We start from the raw sequence: 23,241 nt of genomic DNA, 5'->3' as shown, positions 1-23,241 counted from the left end.
TGTTGGCTGGTTATAAACTGTTGCTACTGTAAGACATATCTTTAGGCTACACAGACAGCATGGATTAAAGGTATCATGTGCAACTCTAAGGAGAGATTTCCAATAGTTTTCTCATTTCCTGGATGTCCTCACACATCTCTAGCTCACTTCAAACATCGAGGGGCTTACCAGGCACTGACCTTGTCTAATCATATTGATTGTCAGCAATTGCAGTCTAATTGGAAAGCAAGTTGCTATGGTAATTCCTGTGCCTTATGTCTTACATTTAAAGACACAATGATCCTAAAAGGGGGAAAATTGCTTGTGGTTGGTGACAGAGGGGGAAAAAAACATAATTAGATATGCAAATGGTAAAACTAATGTATTCAAATGAATGCAGAAATCTAAATCAGGATTTGATGTAATAAATTGGTCCCAGAATTTCTACCCAAAGCACATTTGGTCAGAATGTATTTCTTCCCATCCATCTCCCCCCAAATACTTGAACATTTTTAGAAAAAAAATTGAAAAAAAAAGAATCCTGGATAAGCAGAAATGGGGAGTCTATTCATAGCTAAAAATCGTGTTTGGGATCCATTACCAGGAGTGGGTGCACTGTGTGCCTGACAGAACTCCAAAGAAGTTAGCAGACCAACCTCCCTGCCCTCCACTGTAACTTGCTGTGTAGTCTTAGGTAAATCACTTAGCCTTTCTGTTCCCTAATCTTCTTTACTGATAAATAAGACAGTAAATTTTGCTTTGTTGCATTCTTTTGGCCTATCAGCAATCATTTACTGAACACATACTGTGTTCCGGATTCATTATGGGAAACCTTGAACATCTGTCAGGATACATTCATTGCAAAAAAAGAGAAGGTACATTGTATTCATTGCTTTGCTAAATGGCAACTTCTTTGTGCAACTCCCTGATGATAATACTAAAAAAATTACATCCAGGTAAAAAATTAAAGTAAATACATTAAAAAAAGAAGAAGAGAAGGCCATGCCCCTATGGTGCTAGTAGCTTCCTAGAGGCAGAAAAATTGCTCTCTTGAGTAAGTCTGAAGACAAGGCCTGCACAGAAATTTGAGATATGGTGCCAAAAATACTGAGCTATTGGTAATCCCTGTTCAATGTAGCTCAGTAGAAGCTGAAGCCCAGTGCCCGTGGAAAGCGCTCCAGTTGTGGTACTGCAGCTGGCAAGACGGCCTGTGTGATTATGATAAACCACTTCGAAACAGCAATGTACCAGGGAAGCTCTGAGGAGGGGAAAGCCTTAACTCTAGATGATTAGAGAGGCTCCCTAGGAAATTACTCAGAGAAGCCTCAAAATGAGAATGAGGTTTCCTTCCTGATCTGCTGCTCAAGGGCACGGGTAAAGGATCTGCCCCCTGTACTCAATGCCAGGAGAAGGATTTGCACCCTGAGATGCCCAGCTGCATTCCACATAGTTCTGCAGTGACTGCAGCTACACAAATTCAAAACACTTCTTTAAAAAAAAGTGCAAGTCCCTTCACTATAAAAATTAAGGGTCCTATGTCCCTCCCCCACAGTATAACCCCTGCTTTCACTATATTTGATGTCAGTATAACTTGTGGAGGAGATGGGGAAAAACCAGTTGTTTAAGGATACAGGTGGACCTGTTGCAACAATGAGAAGTACTAGTTGTCATGTCCAAAACGAGCTTTTCAATGTCGGTGCGGGGGGGGGGAGAAGGGGGGGAAGGAGAAGGATTTGGATTGGGGGGGGGGGGGGAGGCTGGGAAGGGATGTGAAGGGTAAACAAAGGAGGAGGCTGCAATGCTTGGTAAGAAATGTACTCATTATCCTGCCCATGTAATTGTAACCCCTCTGTACAGTATGTTCACAAATAAAATTAAATTAAATTTTAAAAAAAATAAGGGTCCTGGGCTGGGAAGGTGGCTCAGTGGTAGAGTTCTTGCCTTGCATGCCTGAGGCCCTGGGTTCGATTCCTCAGTACCACATAAGCAAAAAGAAAAAAGCCGGAAGTGGCGCTGTGGCTCAAGTGGTAGAGCGCTAGCCTTGAGCTGAAGAGCTGAGGGACAGCACCCAGGCCCAGAGTTCAGGCCCCACGACCGGACCCAAAAAAATAAAAAAATAAAATAAAATAAATAAGGGTCCTCTGAAGATCTGGTAATGCATAGGAAGCATGGGAGTAGGATTCTGACACTGGAGGGTAGCATGGGAGAATCCGTTCTTTAGAAACAGAAAATCAGGCAAGTACTGTGTCAGTGAATATGGCTCTCTGATTGGTTTTCTTGTTTTTATGTTCATCCTAGGACTTGAACTCAGGGCCTAGGTGCTGTTCCCTTACTTTTGTTTTGAGCTCTACTGCTTCAGCCACACAGCTCCACTTTTGGCATGTTGGTAGTTAACTGGAGATGAGTCTCACGCAGTTTCCTTCTCAAGGTGGCATGAAACTGTGATCCTCAGATCGCAGCCTCCTGAGTCACTAGGATTCTGGGCATGAGCTCCCCGTAACCAACTGTTCTTTTTCCTGTCTAGACAGAGACAGAAATGCTCCCTGAGCTAAGTTCTGAATAGTCATGAAGGACAGGGTGGATAACAGCTTTGCATACTCAGTGTTTATAGGGTGCTACATTCAGCATTCCAAAGAGAAAGGCTTTCATGATCACCAATGTGACTCATATTCAGAAGCAACCAAATGTGAGCTACCTTCCTGCTCCTTCACCGAGGCTCATAAAGAAAGGACTTTCATGCCAAGAATAAGAGTTAATGAGGTGGAAAATAGAGGGGCATAAAAGATGGAGTAATTATGAATTACAGAGTGAAAACAGAGACCCGGGGGAGGAGGGAAGCCAGGTGGGGAAGAGAGGTTGTGTTATAGGAGCAACAAGGGTCCAGAAAGGCACAATAAAATCTAGAGAGAATTATTGAGGAAAATTTTAGGGTAGTGTAAGGTTAGTGCAATAAACTGTGGTAACTGCAATAATTGCCACATATACACACACACACACACACACACACACACACACACACACACACACACTATTTCCTTGGTAAAGAGGTTCAGAACATATATCCAGGAAGAAAGAAATTAACCCTGACTTAAAGGAAGCATCAACAGAGCCTTCTATACACTGACAATAAAATGTACACTGTCTTCAAGAAAAATAACAAGGCTAGTTAGGGATTCTTTGTCACCTGACCTAGGGTTTCAGGACAACAGATCTGTTGGTGACCCCCTCTAAGTTTGCCACAGAGCCCTTCCCAGGGAGCAGCTACAGCCCCCATCTGCTGGAGTGAAAGCTGGAGCTGTCACAGAGGACTGCCTATGTCATGGCTGAGTGGCTTTTAATAACAGCATCACAGGAATAATTTTTAAAAAACCACTGAATCCTAAGGCTAGAAGTGAACCCAACACTGTTGTTTTAGAGATGAGGAGCAAACACACCCAGAGAAGAGAACTGATGTGACTCAAGGTGAGTGGTTAATTAGTGGCAGAATCAGGACTAGAACCTAGGTCTCCAGACTCTATGAAGTAATCACACAATAGTAAGCAGCATGACCTCTACATGACACCCTGGGCTTTGGTTCATGGGGTAAGACATGCATTATTCATGTGATCTTAAACACACTGGCCAGCTATTAGGCACAGAAGACAGTGGACTGAACAATGAAGAACTTAGTAACATTTTACAGAGAAGCATGGATCTCAGGTGGTCCTGGTAATTAGCCAAAGGGATGAAAGGCTTCCCCTTGCCTTCTCAAGAGACCTTGCCTTTTGCAGCACCATGTTTCTGGAATTCAGAGAGCTAGAGATTTGAATTCCTTAGCCTGAACTCCCCCTCAGACTATATGCAACTAATGGATTTGGTAGTCTTCCCATTTGAAAGTCATCCTTTCTGGAAGATGAGCTCTTCTTTCTCCCATGAAATTATTGACAAAGTGAGAAGAGCAGCCCAAAAGGCCCATAATTCAGAAATCTACAGCCAGCTACAGATTTCCACACACCCCCATCTCCCAATCAGGAGCCAGTGACAGGGTCCAAGGTAGATACCATGTCACCAGCAAGAGGGTCTCCAGCTAAATGAGGACAAACACGTACTTAGTTTCAAGAGGTTTTTCTATTATTATTTGTTTGTTTCTAATTATCCCAGTAGTTTGCCTGCATAATTCTCAACTAACTCAGCCAATATGCATTTAGTTGATACCTCTGGATGTATCCATTTTTCAGAGCTGGTAGTTGTACAACTCTTGTTGCTAACAAGTTACTAGGTACCATGCACAATGCTAGATTCTTACCTTAGGTATTAAGAGTATGATACATGACAACAATGAAATCCAAACTGGCAAGGACTTAAAGAACCCATATCTTTCTTTCTTCCTTTCTCATTTAATGATCCAGTATGGTGTTCCTCTGCATTTTACTTAGGATCTTAGGTCAGCTTTGCCAACTTTAATTCTTTCAAGGTTGCTTGTGCCTCTCCAGCCACCATGTGGAAGGAAGAAGAGTATGGAGTAGCACAGAAATGAGCACATTCTTCTCACACTGCTATAATTTGACAGCAAGATTAGCTAAAAAGTGTAGTCAAGGGCAAGTGTGACACATGGTGGACCATGCCTATAATCCCACTTACTCAGGAAGCTAAAATAGGAAGACTACAGCCTTGAGGTCAGCCTGAGGAAGGTAAGGAGACCTTGTCTCAGAAGCATAGAAGCAAAATTGGTTACAGATTAACTCAGTGGGAGTATGTTTGCCTAGCACATACCACACAATACCCGATGTTCAATCTCCCGTACAAAAGAAAAAGGAAAACAAAAGTAGTCTAACTATGTAGCAGAGAGAAGAGAGAAGAAATACGTTTTGGGGTGACAGCTAAAATGTCTATCCCATATAATATTTCCATGTTGCTAACAAAATCCTTCAAAGGGTACATAATTATCCCCATTAAATAAACAGCTCCCATGGGTGTTAATTGCCTTGTCCAAAACCACACAAGTAGGCAAGGATAAAGCTCAAATTTGAACCCAGGACTGCCTGGCTCTTGGGTACAGGCTGCCATTCACTACATGTGAACTAAGACAAGTGCAAGTCAGCAGATCCATTAGTGAAGGTAAAACAAGGCCATTAGTGACAGTGCACATGACAAGCTAGGCTTTCTGCAGAGCAAACGTCTAATAAAGATTAACTATTATCAGCAATATCATTCTTCCTGCAGGCCTCAGTGACACATTTCAAGCATACAAGTGTCCTGAACCTAGAGACAGCTTACCATCTCTTATATATGAGGCTGCTCCAAACTCCTTTTGTAGTCTTTGCTGAAGCTGGTAAGCCACATGGAAACCACATGATATAACCAATGGTCCTTCCTCCTTTCCCCTCTTCACACATTGTCTGCTACCTTACTCCCTTCCCAATGCCTCATCTTTTATTACCAAAAACCCAGTGGGCTCCTGTTGAACTCAAATAGCCACCACACAGATTAATAAAGGAATTGTCTACCTTTCCACTTCAGCTCTAATCTAGTTCTCCTGCTAGAAAAATCTCTTTCCCTTTCCCTTTTGTACATCCTCTTACAATTCCATTTGTTTTCCTAAACTGCAACCCTCCCCAGGCATGGTTGCTATGTATTGATGCCATCCACACTTCTGTACCCAGGCAGACAGGGACTCACAGGCCACGAGTAGGCATTCTTTTTTCTACTTGACACTCCATTCTTACTGTCTTGAATATTATGCATGTAACCACGAATCTAAGTAAATCAGTGAGATACTCAATTCATTTAAGAAGCAATGATCCATGACTCATATAAAACCACTCTTTAGTCACCACAGGACTAAGATCTGATGACGTGGTGGATATTGCATAGAGTCATAATTGACATAATGATGGTAGAAAATAAAAGAACATTTTCAAGAAATACTGAAAACCATAAGCAAGAGGCTTGGATATTAAATGATCAAGAGAAATTAGATACAATTTGGTACTAAAAGCTTGGATTGTCAAATGTAGTTGTTGGCCTGGAGTTGGAGTTGAGGGGAAGACAGAGAGAGATGGGGTGAAGAGAAATAACCAGCCTGCTTTAGACCATCTGTCTATGAATAGACAGGGAATCGAGGTGGACCCAGACAGATACATATTCCAGCAAAGAAGTTCTACCTGAAAGCTATGTGTGGAATGAGGAAGTCCAAGAGGACTTCCATGTGCAGAACTTGAGAGATGCCAAGACCAGGCTTGTGAAATGCTGACATTAGGCTGGGCACAGTGGTTTATACCTGCAAGGAAGCAAGTATCAAGAGGATTGCAATCCTACTACAGAGAGGGGAAGTGAGGAGAGAAGGGAAGAAAGAAGGAGAGAGAAAGAGGGAGAGAGAAAGAATGACAGGAAAGAAAGAGAAAGAAATGAAAGAAAGGGAAGAGAGAGAGGAAGGAAGGAAGGAAGAAAGGGAGGGAGGAAGGGAGAGGGAGGGAGGGAGGGAGGAAGGGGGAGGAAGGGAAAGAGGGTGGGATGGAGGGAGGGAGGAAGAACTGAAACTATCTCCTCTTAGAAACAAAACAAGGATGTCCACTTTCTCTACTCCTTTTCAATATAGTACAGAATTCCTAGTCAAAGCAATAAGGCAAGAGAAAGACATAAAAAGGATTAAAATAGAAAATAAAGAAATCAAACTATCCCTATTTGTAGATGACATGATCTTATATCTTAAAGAACACTAGAAACTCCATCCCCCAAGCTCCTGGAGCTTATCAAATAACTTTGATAAAATAGCGGAGTATAAAATTCAGTCCACAAAAATCAGTTGCTTTTCAGTACACCAACCATGAGAAGATAGAAAGTAAAGTCGGGAAAGCAATTCCACTTGCAATGGTCTCAAAACAAAAACATACCTAGGACTCAAACCAAAGAATCTCTACAACAAAAACTATGAAACTTTTAAGAGATACTATCTGTCCATTGGCCACACTAAGATTGGGAGCAAGATGCCTTGATATGCATGGTCTCCACCACTGAAGTCATACCTGAAAATCAGGTTGTTCCTTTAGGAAGAAGGTCAAGGTAAAGTGGGGCAGGTTGTCAGAATGTGGCAGGAATATTGCCAGAGGGCTCCTCTGACTTCTCAGATGCATTAGGCAAGTACTTTCCTTTTCTCACATGTCTACAGCTGTCCTCCCTTCCCAAAGCTGCTTCCTGATCCTGGAAAAGGTGATGCCTTTGCTAACAATGCTCTGAAAATGTCCTCCAAAGTGGCAGAGAAAAAAAGATCACCCTACAAGCTGGGTGCTGATGGCTCACGTCTATAATCCTAACTACTCAGGAAGCTAAGATCTGAGGATCATGGTTTGAAGCCAGCCTGGGCAGAAAAGTCCCCATGAGACTCTTATCCAATAAACTACTCAAAAAAGCTGGAAGTGGCACTGTGTCTCTAGTGGTATAGCATTAGCCTTGAGCACAAAAAAGCTCAGGAACAGTGTCCAGGCACTGAGTTCAAGCTCCAGGACCAGCAAAAAACAAAAAATGAAAAAAAGAATAATGTTTTAAAGAAACAAGGTATATAGCACATTTCCAGAAAATTTGAGAAGAAAAATTCTAAAAACTAAGAAACTACACAATATGGATAACACAAATATAGTATTATAATACATGTGTGCATGTTATTATATAATATACACATTAACATGTCTACTATTTATAAGTATACATAGTATGTGTGCAATAATTATATCTATAATCGTACATCATTTATTCTATATAAACACATAATATATAATTACACATGTGTGTATTTACATGTGTTTATTTGCACATAATTACATGTGTGCATGTTTATTTGTTTTTCTACCAAGTTTTTCCCACAGTTCTACATATATACATATATAATGTATTTAACCATTAGCATAAATAACTGTGTGTATCATTATATCATTACATTAAAATACAATATATCCCAAATCCACCTTATTTTTTCAAGTAACTGAAATGTAGCTCACCTAATGTTCAGTTAAGAAAAGTCTAGGGACTGGGAAGGTGGCTCAGTGGTAGAGTGCTTGCCTTGCATGCATGAGGCCCTGGGTTCGATTCCTCAGCACCACATAAGCAGAAAAAGCTGGAAGTGGTGCTTGGCCCCAGTAGTAGAGCGCTAGCCTTGAGCTGACGAGCTGAGGGACAGTGCCCAGGCCCAGAGTTCAGGCCCCATGACTAGAAAAAAAAAAAAAAAAGAAAAGTCTAGCATAGAAGCCCTGCCAGGCTGGATGACAGGTAAAACCCAAGACCCGGGATATTTATCTCTAGATTCCTAGCACCAAGGCCAGTACCTCAAAAACAGGAACTGCTTCATCAAAATTTGCTGAACATTTGCTGAACTCATTCTCCACTCTTTTAAAATCTCACTTCAAGATTCTGCTACACAAGAAGCTCCCTTCCTGCGTTAATACATAATTTGATTTGCAAAGTGTCTGTTTACTGCAAGTTTTCAAGAGCACAGCTTTATTGTACAAAAGTGAAGTTGGAAAATCTTTTCTAATCTTTCAAAAGATAATTCATTCATTGAGCAAACACTTGGCTTAGGATAGGAATACCAAGATAAAAGACAATTTGCTGTCCTCCAGAAGTTCTTTGCTTAGAGCAGAAGATTTATTTATTGCCACTATACAGCACAATGTCAGAATGCAAATCCAGTATAATGCATGAGCATCTCTGATAGCTACATATGTCCCCTAAATTACAAAGGACTCAGACAAGAAAACAGGCAGCTACACTTAGTTTGAGGTTACTAAAAACCAGGGGGAAAAATGATTCAATGAGCATTACAAATATTTTACTGCATTTGAATTCCCTACTATACCTTGTCAGGGAAGAATAGATTGGGAAACGTTCTGCAAGAGGTGAGGAAGGAAGAGAAAAATGTGAAAAATCTGGTTGGGGAATACGTCCTGTATTAGGAAAAAAAAGCTTGGTAGTCCATTTTGTGCTGCTATCACAGAATACCTGGCTCTGGTTAACATGAAGAAAAAAATGTTACTTGTCTCCTAATTCTGGTGGTTATAGACCATCCAAACAGCATGGCACCCCCACCCCATTGGGTTACAACATAGCAGAAAAGCTTAAAAGGGAACCTGCTCCGTGCAAAGGGGCAATGTCCTCAAGCAAGGATTTTAATTGGGGTGGGGCCAGACTCTGTGTTTTACAGCAGCCCACCCTAAAGGAAATGACTCCACTCCCGTGAAACAAGCAACAATCCCTTCACATGGGCAGTCGGGACCCTATCACCTCTTAAGCGCTTTATGCCATCTCTCAGCATGGCCATGCTGGGAATGATGTTTCTTGGGTAGGAAACAGCAGGAGACACATTTGAACCATAGCTTAACTACAGCAGTGAACCTGTCAATATTCCAACCTCATTCTTCAAGGCAATAGAAGAAGCAATCCAAAAATTCATATGGAACAATAAAAGACCCCAATAGCAAAAACGATCTGTAACAGAAAGAACAGTGCTGGAGAAATATCAATACCAAATTTCAAACTCTACTACAAAACCATAGTAATCAAAACAGCTTGGTACTGGCACAAGAACAAACCCCAGGACCAATGGAATAGAATTGAAAACCCAGAAATGAACTCACAGACCTATAGCCATCTAACCTTCTATAAGGGAGCTAAAAAAAAATAGAATGGAAGAAAGACAGCCTCTTCAGTAAATGGTGCTGGCAAAATTGGTTAATCACTTGTAGAAAACTAAAGCTCGATCCTTATATATCACCCTGCACGAGAATCAACTCCAAATGGATCAAAGACCTCGAAGTCAAAGCAGACACTCTGAAAACATTACAGGACGGAATAGAATAAATCCTAGGTCTCCTTGGCACAGGCCGAAATTTTCTTAATAGGGACCCAGAAACACAACAAATCAAAGGAAGGTTGGACAAATGAGATTGCATGAAATTGCAGTGCTTCTGCATGGCAAAGGACATAGCTAGCAAGATCAATAGAAAGCCTACGGATTGGGAGAAGATCTTCACTAGCCATACAATGGACAAGGGTCTCATATCTAAAATATACCTGGAACCCAAAACATTAAATCCCCAACAACAAATCCTCAAAGGAACAATTGCCCAATAAATAAGTGGGCTCAAGACTTAAAGAGAAACTTCTCTGAAGAGGAAAGAAGGATGGCCAATAGACACATGAAGAAATGCTCAATCTCCCTAGCCATAAAAGAAATGCAAATCAAAACAACATTGAGATACCACCTCACCCCAGTTAGACTAGCAGTGAAATTTGACTTCTTCACATATCTTCCGATATCTCCAAATTGTGTCATGGAAATACTCCTGAGCCCTCCAGCCTCTGGTCACAGCTCTTCAGTGTCTCTTTATTCAATCCTGTAGTGACTCTGCTCAAAATGAACTAGTCTCAGCACTGGGCAAATGGATACCAGCTATAGTGGGGGATTTCAAATGGACTTATACATGAACACCTTAGCCAGCAGAGTGAAGTCTGAAGGCGAATTTGGTAGGACTCATCCCCAGAGAGCATGACCTTCATTGGACTGTATTTCCCTTTCCTTCATGTAAACTTGGACTGGAATACACAGAGGAGCTTAAAATCAACTTTCCTAATCTCTCATCAAATGCCTTCTAAACCCCAGTAGTTATCAGTCCTTTCTTTCCTTTCTCTGCTATGGGTGTTCTGTCAATTCAAGAGCCTTGTCTCCTGTGCAGAAAGGCTAAGCAAACTGGGAGACAGAGAAATAGAGATATGGAGAACCAGATGCTTTCATACAGAGCTCAAATACATGTGTGTGTACCTGAACTGTTATATTAGTAAAATAAATTCCCTGTGAGTAAAGATTAAGTCATAGACAAGCCAGGCTTGGGTCTCTTGCTGGAGTTATACACACTGCTAACTCCCAAAAAAGCCAGGAAAGAATCCCTTCTGTAGGCTAGGAGGTACCATTCACTGAATAGAAGATTCTTTCTTCATCTATTTATCCATCCATTCTTCTATCCAGTAATCATTTACTGAGCACTAAATGCATACTAACTTGTCACATGCTGGAGATGCAGAGAAATGAGGAAGGTGTTTTCCAGAAATACAGTCAGAAAATGGCAATGGTCATCAAGAACTGTACTTATTTCCTTACTTATGTAACTGTATCTCCTCTATACATTGCTTTTACAATAAAATTTTAAAGAAAACCTTCAATGACAAGCTAATGTAATAACTGCTTATCTGAGAAATGCAAAAGGTCTTTTGAGAATTTAATGGACAGGGAAACTTTAATGATGACAAAGGCTTTTCAGAGGAGATGTAGAATTTGTTTATGTCTAACATTTTACTCCCCTTGGACTGATATGGTTGTGCTCTTCTAGACATGTACACACAAGTTGTGAGGAGAAATCGAGTAGGATATTGCTACTTCTGCCCTAAAGAACTTTGCAATTCCCAAGTATGGTCCTGAAACCAGCACCAGCATTTCAGCCATCAGACTCATATAAGGATTTTCCAATGGGAATCTGCATTTGATCAAGTTACACAGGTGACTGATATGTGTTAGGGTTAACAGTTAGGAAGCTCTGGTCTACAAGATAAGGAGAACTTCACCTCTATAAATTAGACTTCTGTTCTTGAGGTCAAAAGTCCTTGGTACTTTTTGACAAAGGGTTTGACAAACCATCTTCTCTACATGCTTATTTTACAATGAAGAACTTGGGGTCCAAAGAGATGCTTATGATGGCCATGTAGAGAAGGAATGGTGTGACCCTGCTGTTGACCATAGCTGGTTCTGCACAGAGCCATTGTATGCAAGACTGAAATGCCAACCTCAGAGTCATGTCAAAGGATTGTAGAGACTATAGGGAAATAGTTACTCAATAATAAATAGTTACTCAATAAATGATGAGGGAATTGAGCAGAGGCAGAATAGGATTAAACAGAACATGACCTGAGAATTTTTAATGAAGTGCTTTATCAGTGCTACACTCTATTTTCCATCTCCCAACCCTCACCTGGCCTGAGGTACCCCCCCCCTTGACAGTCCAACACCCTCTCTCCTATCTTTGAAGTTGAAACTACAACATATGCACTACTTTCAGAAATAATTAGAAGTGTTTCTCGACTTGGTTGTTCTAATAATTTCTACTTCTTTTAGATGAAATAAATAAACCCAGATACAAGAATTCTTGACACGTGAATTCAAATAAGGAACTATGTCTAGCTGTTAGGCTGGAATACAGTGGTTATCAAATATATCACTATCGGTGAATTGGGAAGATACAGCCTCCATTAGATCTAAGTTCTCTTTGTCTCCTAAGTCATCTTCTCCATGCCATCTTCTGTCTCTATGTACTTCTTTTACTTGATTCCTTTAAATGTTCTGCTACCGCAGAATACATTTTCCCTTGAAGAATGACCCTTCATGCACAGGACTTGTGAGAAATGGCCTGGGCCCTTTTGTCAGGCCCTGGATGTCTCCCAGCACCCTCACTGACACAGCTGCTATTATAGTCATGTGTGGCTGCCCCCCCCCCGCAACCTCTCCCTGCTCTGCTCTCCAGGCCTTTGTCACAGCCTTTCTAGAACTCATCAGCTAAATCCCAGGCCAGCAGACAGCTCTTCTGCCTTGCCAATTTGAATGCCTGCTGCCTGTGAGATTTCCTGAGACTCTTCAGCTGCCACATTAAAACTGCATGAGAGCCTTCTCAAGAGGCCTAATAATAGCACGTTTCATCTGTGAGCCACTTTATAAACATTAACTGATTAAGCTGCCCTCACTCCCCATAAGCCCTGAGCTTCTGTGTAGTGGACTTGATTTTTTACAAACTTCAAATTGCTCCAAGAGAAACACACACACACACACACCTGGAATCTGAAAGTTCTTATATGGGTATAAACCATGATTAATTCTACTTGTGTGATAGCATGGAAGCAGGTAAGGATTTAAATTCATGTTTATTTTAAAGGAGAATGCCAGAGAAGAACTTTGCTCCATGGTCTCAGACAAGGTCATTGAATTATAACCCACCATCTGTCTTTATAAATAAAGTTTTATTGAGACATGGGCCATTATGCATTATCATATTCTTTTGCACTGCATTATCAGTCAAGTAGTTGCAACAAAGACCAAGTGGTCCACAAAACCAAACCAAAATGTACTTACTATCTGGGACTGAAGAAAAGATTGCTAAGTCCTGGTCTAGGGAAGTTACTGTTTGTTCTGATCTTGTATGTTTGCTAAATATGGCTAGACAAATCTCTCTCCCCTTCTCTGGGCCTCAGTGTCTACATCCACAGACAAATAATCTCTAAATTGAGCCATTGCCTTGAATTGTTCTCCCACTGTTCTGTAAATATTGGCATCTAGTGTGTTTTTTCTTGTTATTATAGCTGACTCCTTTGAGGACAGGAACAAAGTTTCATTTGTCTTATGAATCCTCCTAGACAAAATGACCTAGCTGAGTCCAAAAACGTTTATGGACTTTAACTGATCTGACTTAAATTTTGTTGCCTTTATTACAGAGAGATCTCTCAGAATGATTGTTTGGAAGTGATAGAGGCAGGTGTGTTCTCCAACCTACCCAAGTTACATGAAATGTAAGTAAGAAATGAGAGGAGCTCTCCTCATTATTCTTTGCAAAAGCCTTATCATTCTCTTACATTGTTGGGAGGCCCTGGTTCAGTTCTGTCCTCAGATCCAAACACTATCATTCTAAAATGTCAAAGTCAGCCTAAAAGCTACTGTAATTTGTCCCTGTCTGGTGATCCCAGCTCTAGGTCAGAACCTACCCTGCTCACTGCCTCTCCTGTATTTGTGAATTGTAGATTCAAGTGCCTTGTCTCATTACTATCTCATTACTTCATTCTGGATTATTCCCTAAACAAAGCCCCAAATAATCCCCACACGATATGGCTGAAGCTGGGAATCCTAGTCTAAATACTATCCAAGCCTGTAGACTTACCATAAAAACGCCACCAAGATACAAAATTACATAAGTTTTTGTTTTTTCATCTGTAAAATTGGAGTAAAAACCTACACCACGGGCTGGGAAGGTGGCTCAGTGGTAGAGCGCTTGCCTTGCATGCTTGAGGCCCTGGGTTCGATTCCTCAGCACCACATAAGCAAAAAGAAAAAAAGCCGGAAGTGGCACTGTGGCTCAAGTGGTAGAGCACTAGCCTTGAGCTGAAGAGCTAAGGGACAGCGCCCAGGCCCAGAGTTCAGGCCCCACGACCGGACCCCCAAAAAAAAAAACCTACACCTCATAAGATTACTGAATAAAGGAAAATATTAATGTAAATTAAAGTTAGGGTATCAACTGGCATAGAACACTTAAATTCAATGATCTTGGATTCTTCTACTATCCCAAACAAATTTATTTTGTCTAGTGGACAGTCCAGTTTGACAAACACATCAGTACAAAGATTCACTTCTGTTTTATACTAGTTTATAATTACCATAAATTAACTCAGAATCATATAATATCAAGGCCACAAAAGACTTTAGGCATTGGACAAAAGTTTCCTAAGTGTATTCTATGTACAACTAAGAACCTAGGAAAATATTAAAGTGTTCAAAAAAGAAAAACAGATGCCAGGCACAATGGTACATGCCTAGAAGTCCAGTTACTAGGGAAGCAGAGATCAGGAGGGTCACAGTTCAGGGCCAATCTAGGCAAAAATTTGCAAGACCCCCAACTCAGAAAATAAATCCAGTGTTATGGTATGTGTCTATAATCCCAGATTCATGGGAGATATAAGTAAGATGATTTTGGTCCAGGCTGGCCTAGAAAAAAGCCCAATAGTCTATGTGTGAAATAACTAAAGTGAAAAGTACTGGTTGCAGTGGTAAAGTACCTGCCTAGAAAACAGCAGACCCTGTGTTCAAACCATAGTACTGCCAAAAAGAAGGAGGAGAAGTGGGGGAGGGGGAGGAGGACAGAGAGAGGGAGGGAGAAAAGAGTGGAAGGTGGGAGGGAAAAGCTGGGGGGGATAAAGGGAGGGAGAAAAAGAGGGACAAGGTAGGAGAGAGAGAGGGAGGAGGGAAAGGAGAGGGAGAAAAAAGAAGGATGCAAAAAAGAAAACATTTTTATGTTTATCAAATAAGGAAACACTGCAAGTAAAGTAACACAGTTACACTTATTATAGGAAAAGATCTCAAAGTTTTTTACAATGATATACATTTAGAATCAGGAAGAATATCATATTAAATATGTCTCAATTGATATTACCAGAAAGGTGTCATGAGGAACAGAGAGGTCGTAAGGCTATCTAAAGTTACTCAATTAAGCCCACAACAGAATAGGGACATGATCATAATTCTAAGCTTGTTTGTATCTATTTCAATGATTTTCACTGGGCACCAGTGGTTCATACCTATAATCCTAGCTACTTGGAAAACTGAGATCTGAAGATCAAGGTCCAAAGCATGCTAGGTCAGGAAAGTCTGCAAAACTCTTATCTCCAATTAAATACCCCTGCAAAAAAAGCAGAAAATAAGCTGTTCAAGTGGTAGAACTCTAGCCTTGAGCAAAAAAGCTCAGGGACAGAGTCCAAGCCCAGGACCAGTACATTTTTTTTAAGCATTCACCAAGTACTTTTAGAGGACAGATACAAAATATTGTGGGTGGAGGAAGGATTAAAGAGTTGATAGAAATGACAACTATCTTTACATTTCTCCTCCCTTTGCTTCCTTCCACTCACTCCATTCCCCACTTCATTCTTCTTCATTGACATTGCCCTGCTAGTCCTTTTCTTCCTTCTTCTCTCTCTCTGCTTGGCTTCTTCCTGCTCTGTATGGGAAAAGGGAATGACCAGGGAGCCTCAGAACCTACAGGGCTTATCAGAGAGATTAACCAAAGTCAGCCAGCTTTTTGGACGTGGTCAGAAAGGCATTTGTCCATGTGGTCCAGTGGGCAGCAGGGCTGATGGGACAGCTGGTTGATGGCGAGGTGCTCAGTCCCACACAACACTGACTATGTTTACAATGAGTAATTGTCTGGTACTTGGATCTAGTTGGCTACAGCTTATGGCTACCTAAAAGCTAATGATTCAGGGAGGAAGTCATTAACAAAAAGTGTCTCTGAAAATATACATTGATCCAGCAAGATAGGGTAAAGACAAGCTCTGTTGGAAATGTGAACATGTTCACCTCCGGACTATTGATCAGGACCCAGCACAAGCCAGAAACATGGGCTACAAGTCACCCCTTCCCATGAGTGGTAAGGGAGCAGCCTCCATGTGCTGCATGAAGGGAGTCCTGCCTACTCCAGCTACTGTCTGGTGGAATTTCGTGGTTAAAAACAAGTTTTGTCTTACTTTGCCATTTTACCTCTGTTTCTCCAATTATTTTTAGTGCCTCATCCGTTTTCTTTCCCTCACACACTCATCTTCTTTTCACTGTCTTCTATTGTTTTTCATCTACTCTCATATCCAGACCAAAGGATGAATTCTCTTTATCAACTTCATCTGAAACTCAGTCTTCTCTAAACCTTAGAGGCTTTTTGGGTTAAAGACACAGTCCTGCACAGCTGAAAATGACTCTGTTGAACGGGTCCCAAGAGATGAGTCTTAAATACAGCAGGGTTAAAAGTTAGTTTACACATTTAGTAGAAAAAGAGACACTGCATGCTTGCTTAATTTCTGTTGGATGGATGGATGAATGACTAGAACAATGATTTACTGATATACTTTGTAAACCATGAGAAATACTATAGTATTCCTTGTAGTTGAGATCACTTTGCATGTGCCTTCTTTTACAGTAGAATTGAAAAGGCCAACAACCTGCTGTACATCAACCCTGAGGCTTTCCAGAACCTTCCCAACCTCCGATATCTGTAAGAACTCATACATTTGACACCTTCTCTATAAAACTGTTCCATCTTGTTTTAGCCCAGTTGCTACTCTGGGAAATTGCTTGTTTGTTGAGAACTGGGGTAGAGAAATTGAGGTGGAGGTAGGGAAACACTTGGTAGATTTTAGCTTAGCTTAATGAATAAATTCCACTAGTACAATTTCATTTTTGTTTTTACTTGCAAAAATAGGAAAAAGGAATGCCATTTGCACCAATGGGATTGTCATGCAGACCTCTCACAGAACAAAGACATAATTTCAAATTAATGAGATCTAGCCAAAATTGCTTCTGTCATTTTTTTTTAGTTAGTGAACTTGACCTCAAGACATTTATTCTCTTATTTTACATAAAGTACTTTATTTATCTGATAGATTTCAGTGCTTTAGTTCCTAAGTTTTAGTTAACAATAGACATGGTATTCTTTCATGCTAGTTTGAATGCTGTTGGAAACTCAGGCCCTTATGCTCTCATTCTTGCTCAAGGCTAATGTTCTGCCACCTGAGCCACAGCTCTGTTTCCAGCTTTTGCTTGGTTAAGTGGAGATCAGAATCTCACAGACTTTCCTGCCTGGGCTGGCTTTGAACCTTGATCCCCAGATCTCAGCTTCTCAATTAGCTAGGATAACAGGAGTGAGCCACCAATACCAGCTAGACATAATATTTTAGCTCCAACCTTTGAGCCTGCCCTATCAGCAAAATCACTGCTTCCCCCACTCAAATGGCTTTAAAATTAGTTGAGGTCTTGACAAAGACTTGAGTGTTATGATGATGCTTACAAGATAATGTGTAAGGGTTTGAGCTCTGGAGTTAAACTTTCTGGATCTATTAGCTATTTTTCACAGGCAAGGACTTAACCTCTCATAGCTTATTTCTTAGAAGAGAATGGAAATAATAATGCATGCCAGCTGCTATTAACAAACTAATGCTGTATAACTAACCACTCCCTAAAGATGTAGGCTTAGGGCAATAGCTATCCATCATTTCTCACCTGTCTGTGAGTTGGTCAGCAGAATGGTTCTGCTGATCTGGACTATATTTGCCTGACTTCAGCTAAGCTCACTCATGCATCCGTATCTAGTTGGCAGGTCAAGTGGAGGCTGGCCTCTCTGGGTGGTCTCAATGGAAATGACTCAGTTGTTCATTTCTAGCAAGTTGGTGTAGGCTAGTTTTCACTGTAATAATGAGGTTCCAAGAAAGGTGAGTTGAAGAGGCCAAGACTCTTCAGCACGCACCCTGAACTAACACATTGTCTTTTCTGATGCCTTTTATAAGAAAAAAAAAGGTCACAGAATCAGTCTAGAGCCAAGAGGTAGAAAAACAGATGCTGCTTCTCCATGAGAGAAGTTCCAGTTCAGCAGATGTGGATATGGGAATAGGTTTCACCACTTCAGCACTCCACTTGAAGTGTATAAAATGTGTTTTGTAGTACCTATCATCATAGACACTCTGTATACATAAGCTACTAATACAATTATGTATCTCTCCCTAAATGTTTGAGTAAGAATTAGTGAGCATGAAGAGGTATCTAGTATCACTTCTTACAAGGACAATCATCCCATAGGATTTGGCTCTCATATTTATAATTTCACTTTTAAATGTAATTAAAATCCTAAAGGTCCTGTCTCTAAATACAATTACAGTGAGGACGAGGACTTCAATATATGAATCTGTGGGGATGAACATATTTCTTTCCCTGTTATTTGTGTTACAGCAGCAGTCCGATAATAGTTCTGTAATCCAACAGTCAGGTAGAGGCAGATGGCAACAATTTCATATATTCTATGGGATAATGAACTATTTGCTTCAAGGCAAAGAGAAAACACAAAATAAATGAAAGAATCCAGTGGGGAGCAACAGAGTTGAGTTGTTGGCTTTTCTTTCTTTCCTCTCTTTTTGTTTTAGTTTTTTCTTAAACAGGATAAATGTTTAGCATCTAAGCCACCAATGCAAGAGATTATGGGATGTGGGGGAGGAGGGGGGCAGGGGCGCGGGGGGGGCGGGAAGAAGTGGTTGCTATTTGACTTGAGCATCCTAATGACTACTCACACATACATAGAAATGTTCTAAAGTTCTCTGTGTTGATGCCATTTCATGCCACTCATTTGATGACACAGAATTCAGGACAACTAGAAATCAGTGCTCTTCATCAATGTCTTCATAGCTCACTGAGGAACTTGAAGTGGTTAGCAAAAAAAAAAAACTCATGAATAAAGAAATCTTCTTTAACTGGAAGTATATGCATCAAAGGACTCATCTGGGTAGATTTTTCAAGTCAATATTGTATTTGTAGGCAATATTTCTCTCTTTATTGCTCTGCCTTCTCAGAGCTGACCTTTTGTGTATGAAGATTATCTATTGATCTGTAAATAAGGTCTATGCAATATTCTTTTGCCTGTGCATCCTGTCAGTGAAATTCTCAGGCAGCTGGGTGTTGCACTTTGCTATTCAATAAACTATAATTCCATTTTAGTAAACAAGTCAAACAGCTGTGTGGACCCCACCCACAACGCCCCACAGAAAACTATCTTATTCAGATGTGGGCCATTAGACTTCCTTAGGATGCCTGCTGATGGCTGCCAGGCCATCTGCTTTCCTCAGTTAGGGGCAATCCCAGAAGATTCTTTTTTTTTGGGGGGGGTGGTCCGGTCGTGGGGCCTGAACTCTGGGTCTGGGCACTGTCCCTCAGCTCCCAGAAGATTCTTTACTGGGACTTTGCTCAGCAATCCAGGCTATTCCTTACCTGGACCTCTGCTAAGTCCCTCTCTCATTTCTGACTTGTTTTTCTTTTCTTTTCTTTTCTTTTCTTTTTTGTGTCAGTCTGGGCCTGGGCGCTGTCCCTGCGCTCTTCAGCTCAAGGCTTTACCATTTGAGCCACAGCGCCACGTCTGGTTTTCTAGTGGTTTATTGGAGATAAGAGTCTCATAGAGTTTCCTGCCCAGGCTGGCTTTGAGCCGTGATCCTCAGATCTCAGCCTCCTGCGCGGCTAGGATTACAGGCATGAGCCACTGGTGCCAGGCCCTGACTTATTCTTTTATTTGATGAAATAATGCAAGTGGCTCTCCTGGCAGATTGCAAAAGCTAAATCAGTCAGGTGCCAGTGGCTCATGCCCATACTCAGGAGGCAAGATCTGAAGTCAGCCCAAGCAAGAAATAAGATCTTAATCTCCAATTAAACACCAAAAAATGAGAAATAGAGCTGTGGCTCAAGTAGTAGAGTGATTTAGCTTTGAACAAAAAGCTAAGGGTCAGGGCACAGGTCTTGAGTTCAAGCCCCAGGACTAGCACCAAAAAAAAAAAAAAAAACAACTAAATCACTTGTTGGAGGACAGGAATTCTAGGGACAGCTCAGGTATCAGGGAAGCACAAAGGCTCCAGTGCCACCAGTCTGAGCTCAGTTCTCAGCTTAGTCCCTTGTTAGCTAGGCAATCTCTAAGATTCCATTTACCTTTTTATAAACTAGGGATGTTTACATGTTTTATAATGTAGGAATGTTAATATAACTTAGAAAATTCTCCATAAATATTAGCAATTCTTAGAAAATTCCTGGTCTGGTCATTTACTAGCTGAGGTGCTCATACAAAAGACTTTGTTCTCTCCTCTAAGAAATATAACATAATACTAATGCCTTCCTTTTAAGAATGACATAAGGATTCGATGAGACAGAGATTCTAAATCTTACATATTCAGGGCATAACACATAATGTTATTCATTTATGATCATGATCATGTGATGATGATGGTGACAATGTATTTTCCTTTTCCATATTTATGAGACTTGCTATTATTCTTGCTTTGATGTTCTATAGTCTACATAGTTGATAGTCTATAGTCTGGACTAGCTGTTCTGGAACTTGCTATGTAGTCCAGAATGACCTCACACTGTGACCTTCCAGCCTCTTCCTCCTGAGTGCTGGGGTTACAGATATGCACCACCATGCTCAACTAATATTTCTAAGATTTTTTGAAGGCCTCTTTAACTACTTCTTTTAGACAGAAATCACCAGCTGGCATTCAAACATAGAAATACATCATTGTGTTTCTCAAGGGACCAAGTTATCTTTCCTTACATATTCACACATAACTGAAAAGGTCCCTCCACCCTGTGGAGTCTTAACCATTCTTTTTTTGTTGTCAGTCATGGGGCTTGAACTCTGGGCCTGGGTACTGTGCCTGAGCTCTTCAGCTCAATGCTAGTACTCTACCACTATGAGTCACAGCACCACTTCCAGTTTTCTGGTGGTTAATTGGAGGTAAGAGTCTCATGGGCTTTCCTGGCTGGGCTGGCTTTGACCCACAATCCTCATATCTCAGCCTCCTGAGTAGCTAGGATTACAGGCATAAGCCACCAGTGTCCGGCTTTAAACTTTCTTTTTAATATTGATTATTCAATACAAGTAGTTCACATCTCCCTTGCCATCCCTATCCAGTTTAATTCTAGTTCTTTACAAGGTCAGGTAGTTGGATAACTCTTCCCATCTATATGTTGATTTGCAGTTTAATGCTTTTTACATTACTTTATTGCATTTAAACTTCCCAGCAGTCCATAGCACAGACAGAGCACTATAAGGGTTGACTAACTTGGTTATAGGACTCTTCTGACAGAAACATGCAATGTCCTTACAGAAAGGTGCTGAGTTCTGCTTGCCTGTCTATGATGACTGGATAAAACCATACTGATCCTCGTTTTTAGAAAGTTATGGCTAGCTATACATGTAGAAGAAAGGACTTGTGCTTCTCTAGCTATGCCTTATCATTTTAGATGTGAACTGACTGAACAGTAAGAACTCTTTCAGTCAGACAAGCATTCAAAAGTCATTTATTGAAGCAATATCTCCTAGGCTTTCTTGTGACTTTGTGTGTCCAAAATATGACAAGACAGTTTTCATAGAGCTGTTATTTTAATTAAGGAGATAACTGATATTGGATGATATCAGGGGTTGGGGGAAGGCTACTATCAAGGAAAGCATAGCAAGGAATAGAGATGGAAAGTAAAGTTTTAGGAAGGGTGCTTAAGAAAGGATGAAATAGAAGTCCAGTGCCTTCCTTGAACACCTCTCATCTCAAGAACCTTAGTCTTTTGGGAAGAAAAGACTGTTGTCAGTCCCCAAAGATAACACATCTGATGAGCTGTGTGGCACCACTGTGTGTCATAGAAGAAAGGGTGATCTATTTCCACGGATGATTCCAAAGGAAAAAAAAAGGTTCTTGGAGGCAGGGTAACAGATGACTTAGAAAAATGGGAAATCAGGAAAATAAACTTCCTGTGGGGGAAAAAAGAGGTGAGTAAATGGATAGATTGTAAAAGGGTCATAGAGTATGATGAGGTTAAAGATACACTAAATCCCTACTTAAAAAGAGTATACATTGCAAGAAAGTCTGATGATTTGGATGGGTAGAGTTGGAGAAGGAAAGAATAAACTATAAGAGACAATAGATTATGTGATGGAGATAATTTGTGGATTGACCAATAGCAGACTATACTCTATAGAGAGAACTGCTATGGGAAAATTGGTATAATCCAAGAACAGAAAGGCATGGTCCAATAAGTAACAGAAAAAATCAGAAGCAGCATATTGTTTACCTCTGAGAGACACTTAGATCCAATGGACCGCACTGATTTTGGCTCACTCACCTCCAGTTACTCCCAAGGCATTGCCTTCTCCATCTCTGCCCTCCAAATTCTCCCTGAAGTACTTCCTACACAGTCATCCTGTAAATGGTACTCATCAAGCATTCAGTCATCAATCATTATCAGCCTATCTTTCTGAGATGACCCACTTTCACCTCTGAAAGTGCCTTTTTATATAAACTTTACCATTCTTATTAAATGTTGCTATAAAATAATTCAGTCATCTTACACAGTGCTGTGATTATTGGGAAGAAATTAGTAGCTATCTCCCTAGCTGTCAGTATTGTATCTAAGGATGTTGCCATGACAACAGGGATGTTTGGGCACAATGAAGATTACACAATTGCTTTTTTTTATCAGTAACCTGTCAGGCAGATCCAACTTTATCTACTATTGTCAACACCTGCAAAATGTGGCCAGATTTTCCTTCTGGAACACTGATTTCAAGGTGAGATTTCAGTCCGAGTATGTTAGCTCTCAGAGGTCAAGGACCTCCTCTTGATCATAAAAATGGCAGCACTTTCCTGTTACTAACATTTTTTCCCTGTTCATTATGTTTTCTCCCATAAGAAGTGCAAGTCTTTCCATCAGCAAGGCAATAATTTGATCCAATAATTCGTATCAATGTAGAAGTGCTGATAGTATTCTTTCCAGGGAAATTAGCATTTTTAAAAGAGGAACTTGGATATAGTAATGCTAAACTCACAGTTGATAATGACTCTCAGACAAAGAAACTTCTAAAGAGAGAAATATCCTATGGGATCCATGCAAATAACACATAGTTAACCATCTCTTCTACCGGTCTG

The 23,241-nt window shown here is 40.7% G+C and overlaps 1 protein-coding gene across 2 annotated transcripts in view; it reads left to right on the top strand.

The window, feature by feature from the left end:
- Positions 1-23,241, top strand: part of Fshr (follicle stimulating hormone receptor) — a 158,546-nt gene that overhangs the window by 92,919 nt on the left and 42,386 nt on the right. For both annotated transcript variants that reach the window (XM_013017926.1, XM_013017925.1), the window contains exons 3-4: positions 13,480-13,554; positions 16,716-16,790. In XM_013017926.1, coding sequence (XP_012873380.1) covers positions 13,480-13,554; positions 16,716-16,790 — 150 coding nt within the window. The remainder of the gene's footprint in view (positions 1-13,479; positions 13,555-16,715; positions 16,791-23,241) is intronic.

This window comes from Dipodomys ordii, unplaced genomic scaffold, assembly GCF_000151885.1.
Source record: "Dipodomys ordii isolate 6190 unplaced genomic scaffold, Dord_2.0 Scaffold37, whole genome shotgun sequence".
Taxonomy (NCBI): domain Eukaryota; kingdom Metazoa; phylum Chordata; class Mammalia; order Rodentia; family Heteromyidae; genus Dipodomys; species Dipodomys ordii.
The sequence above is the reverse complement of the archived record's forward strand: the minus strand, read 5'-3'. Positions and strand labels throughout refer to the sequence as shown.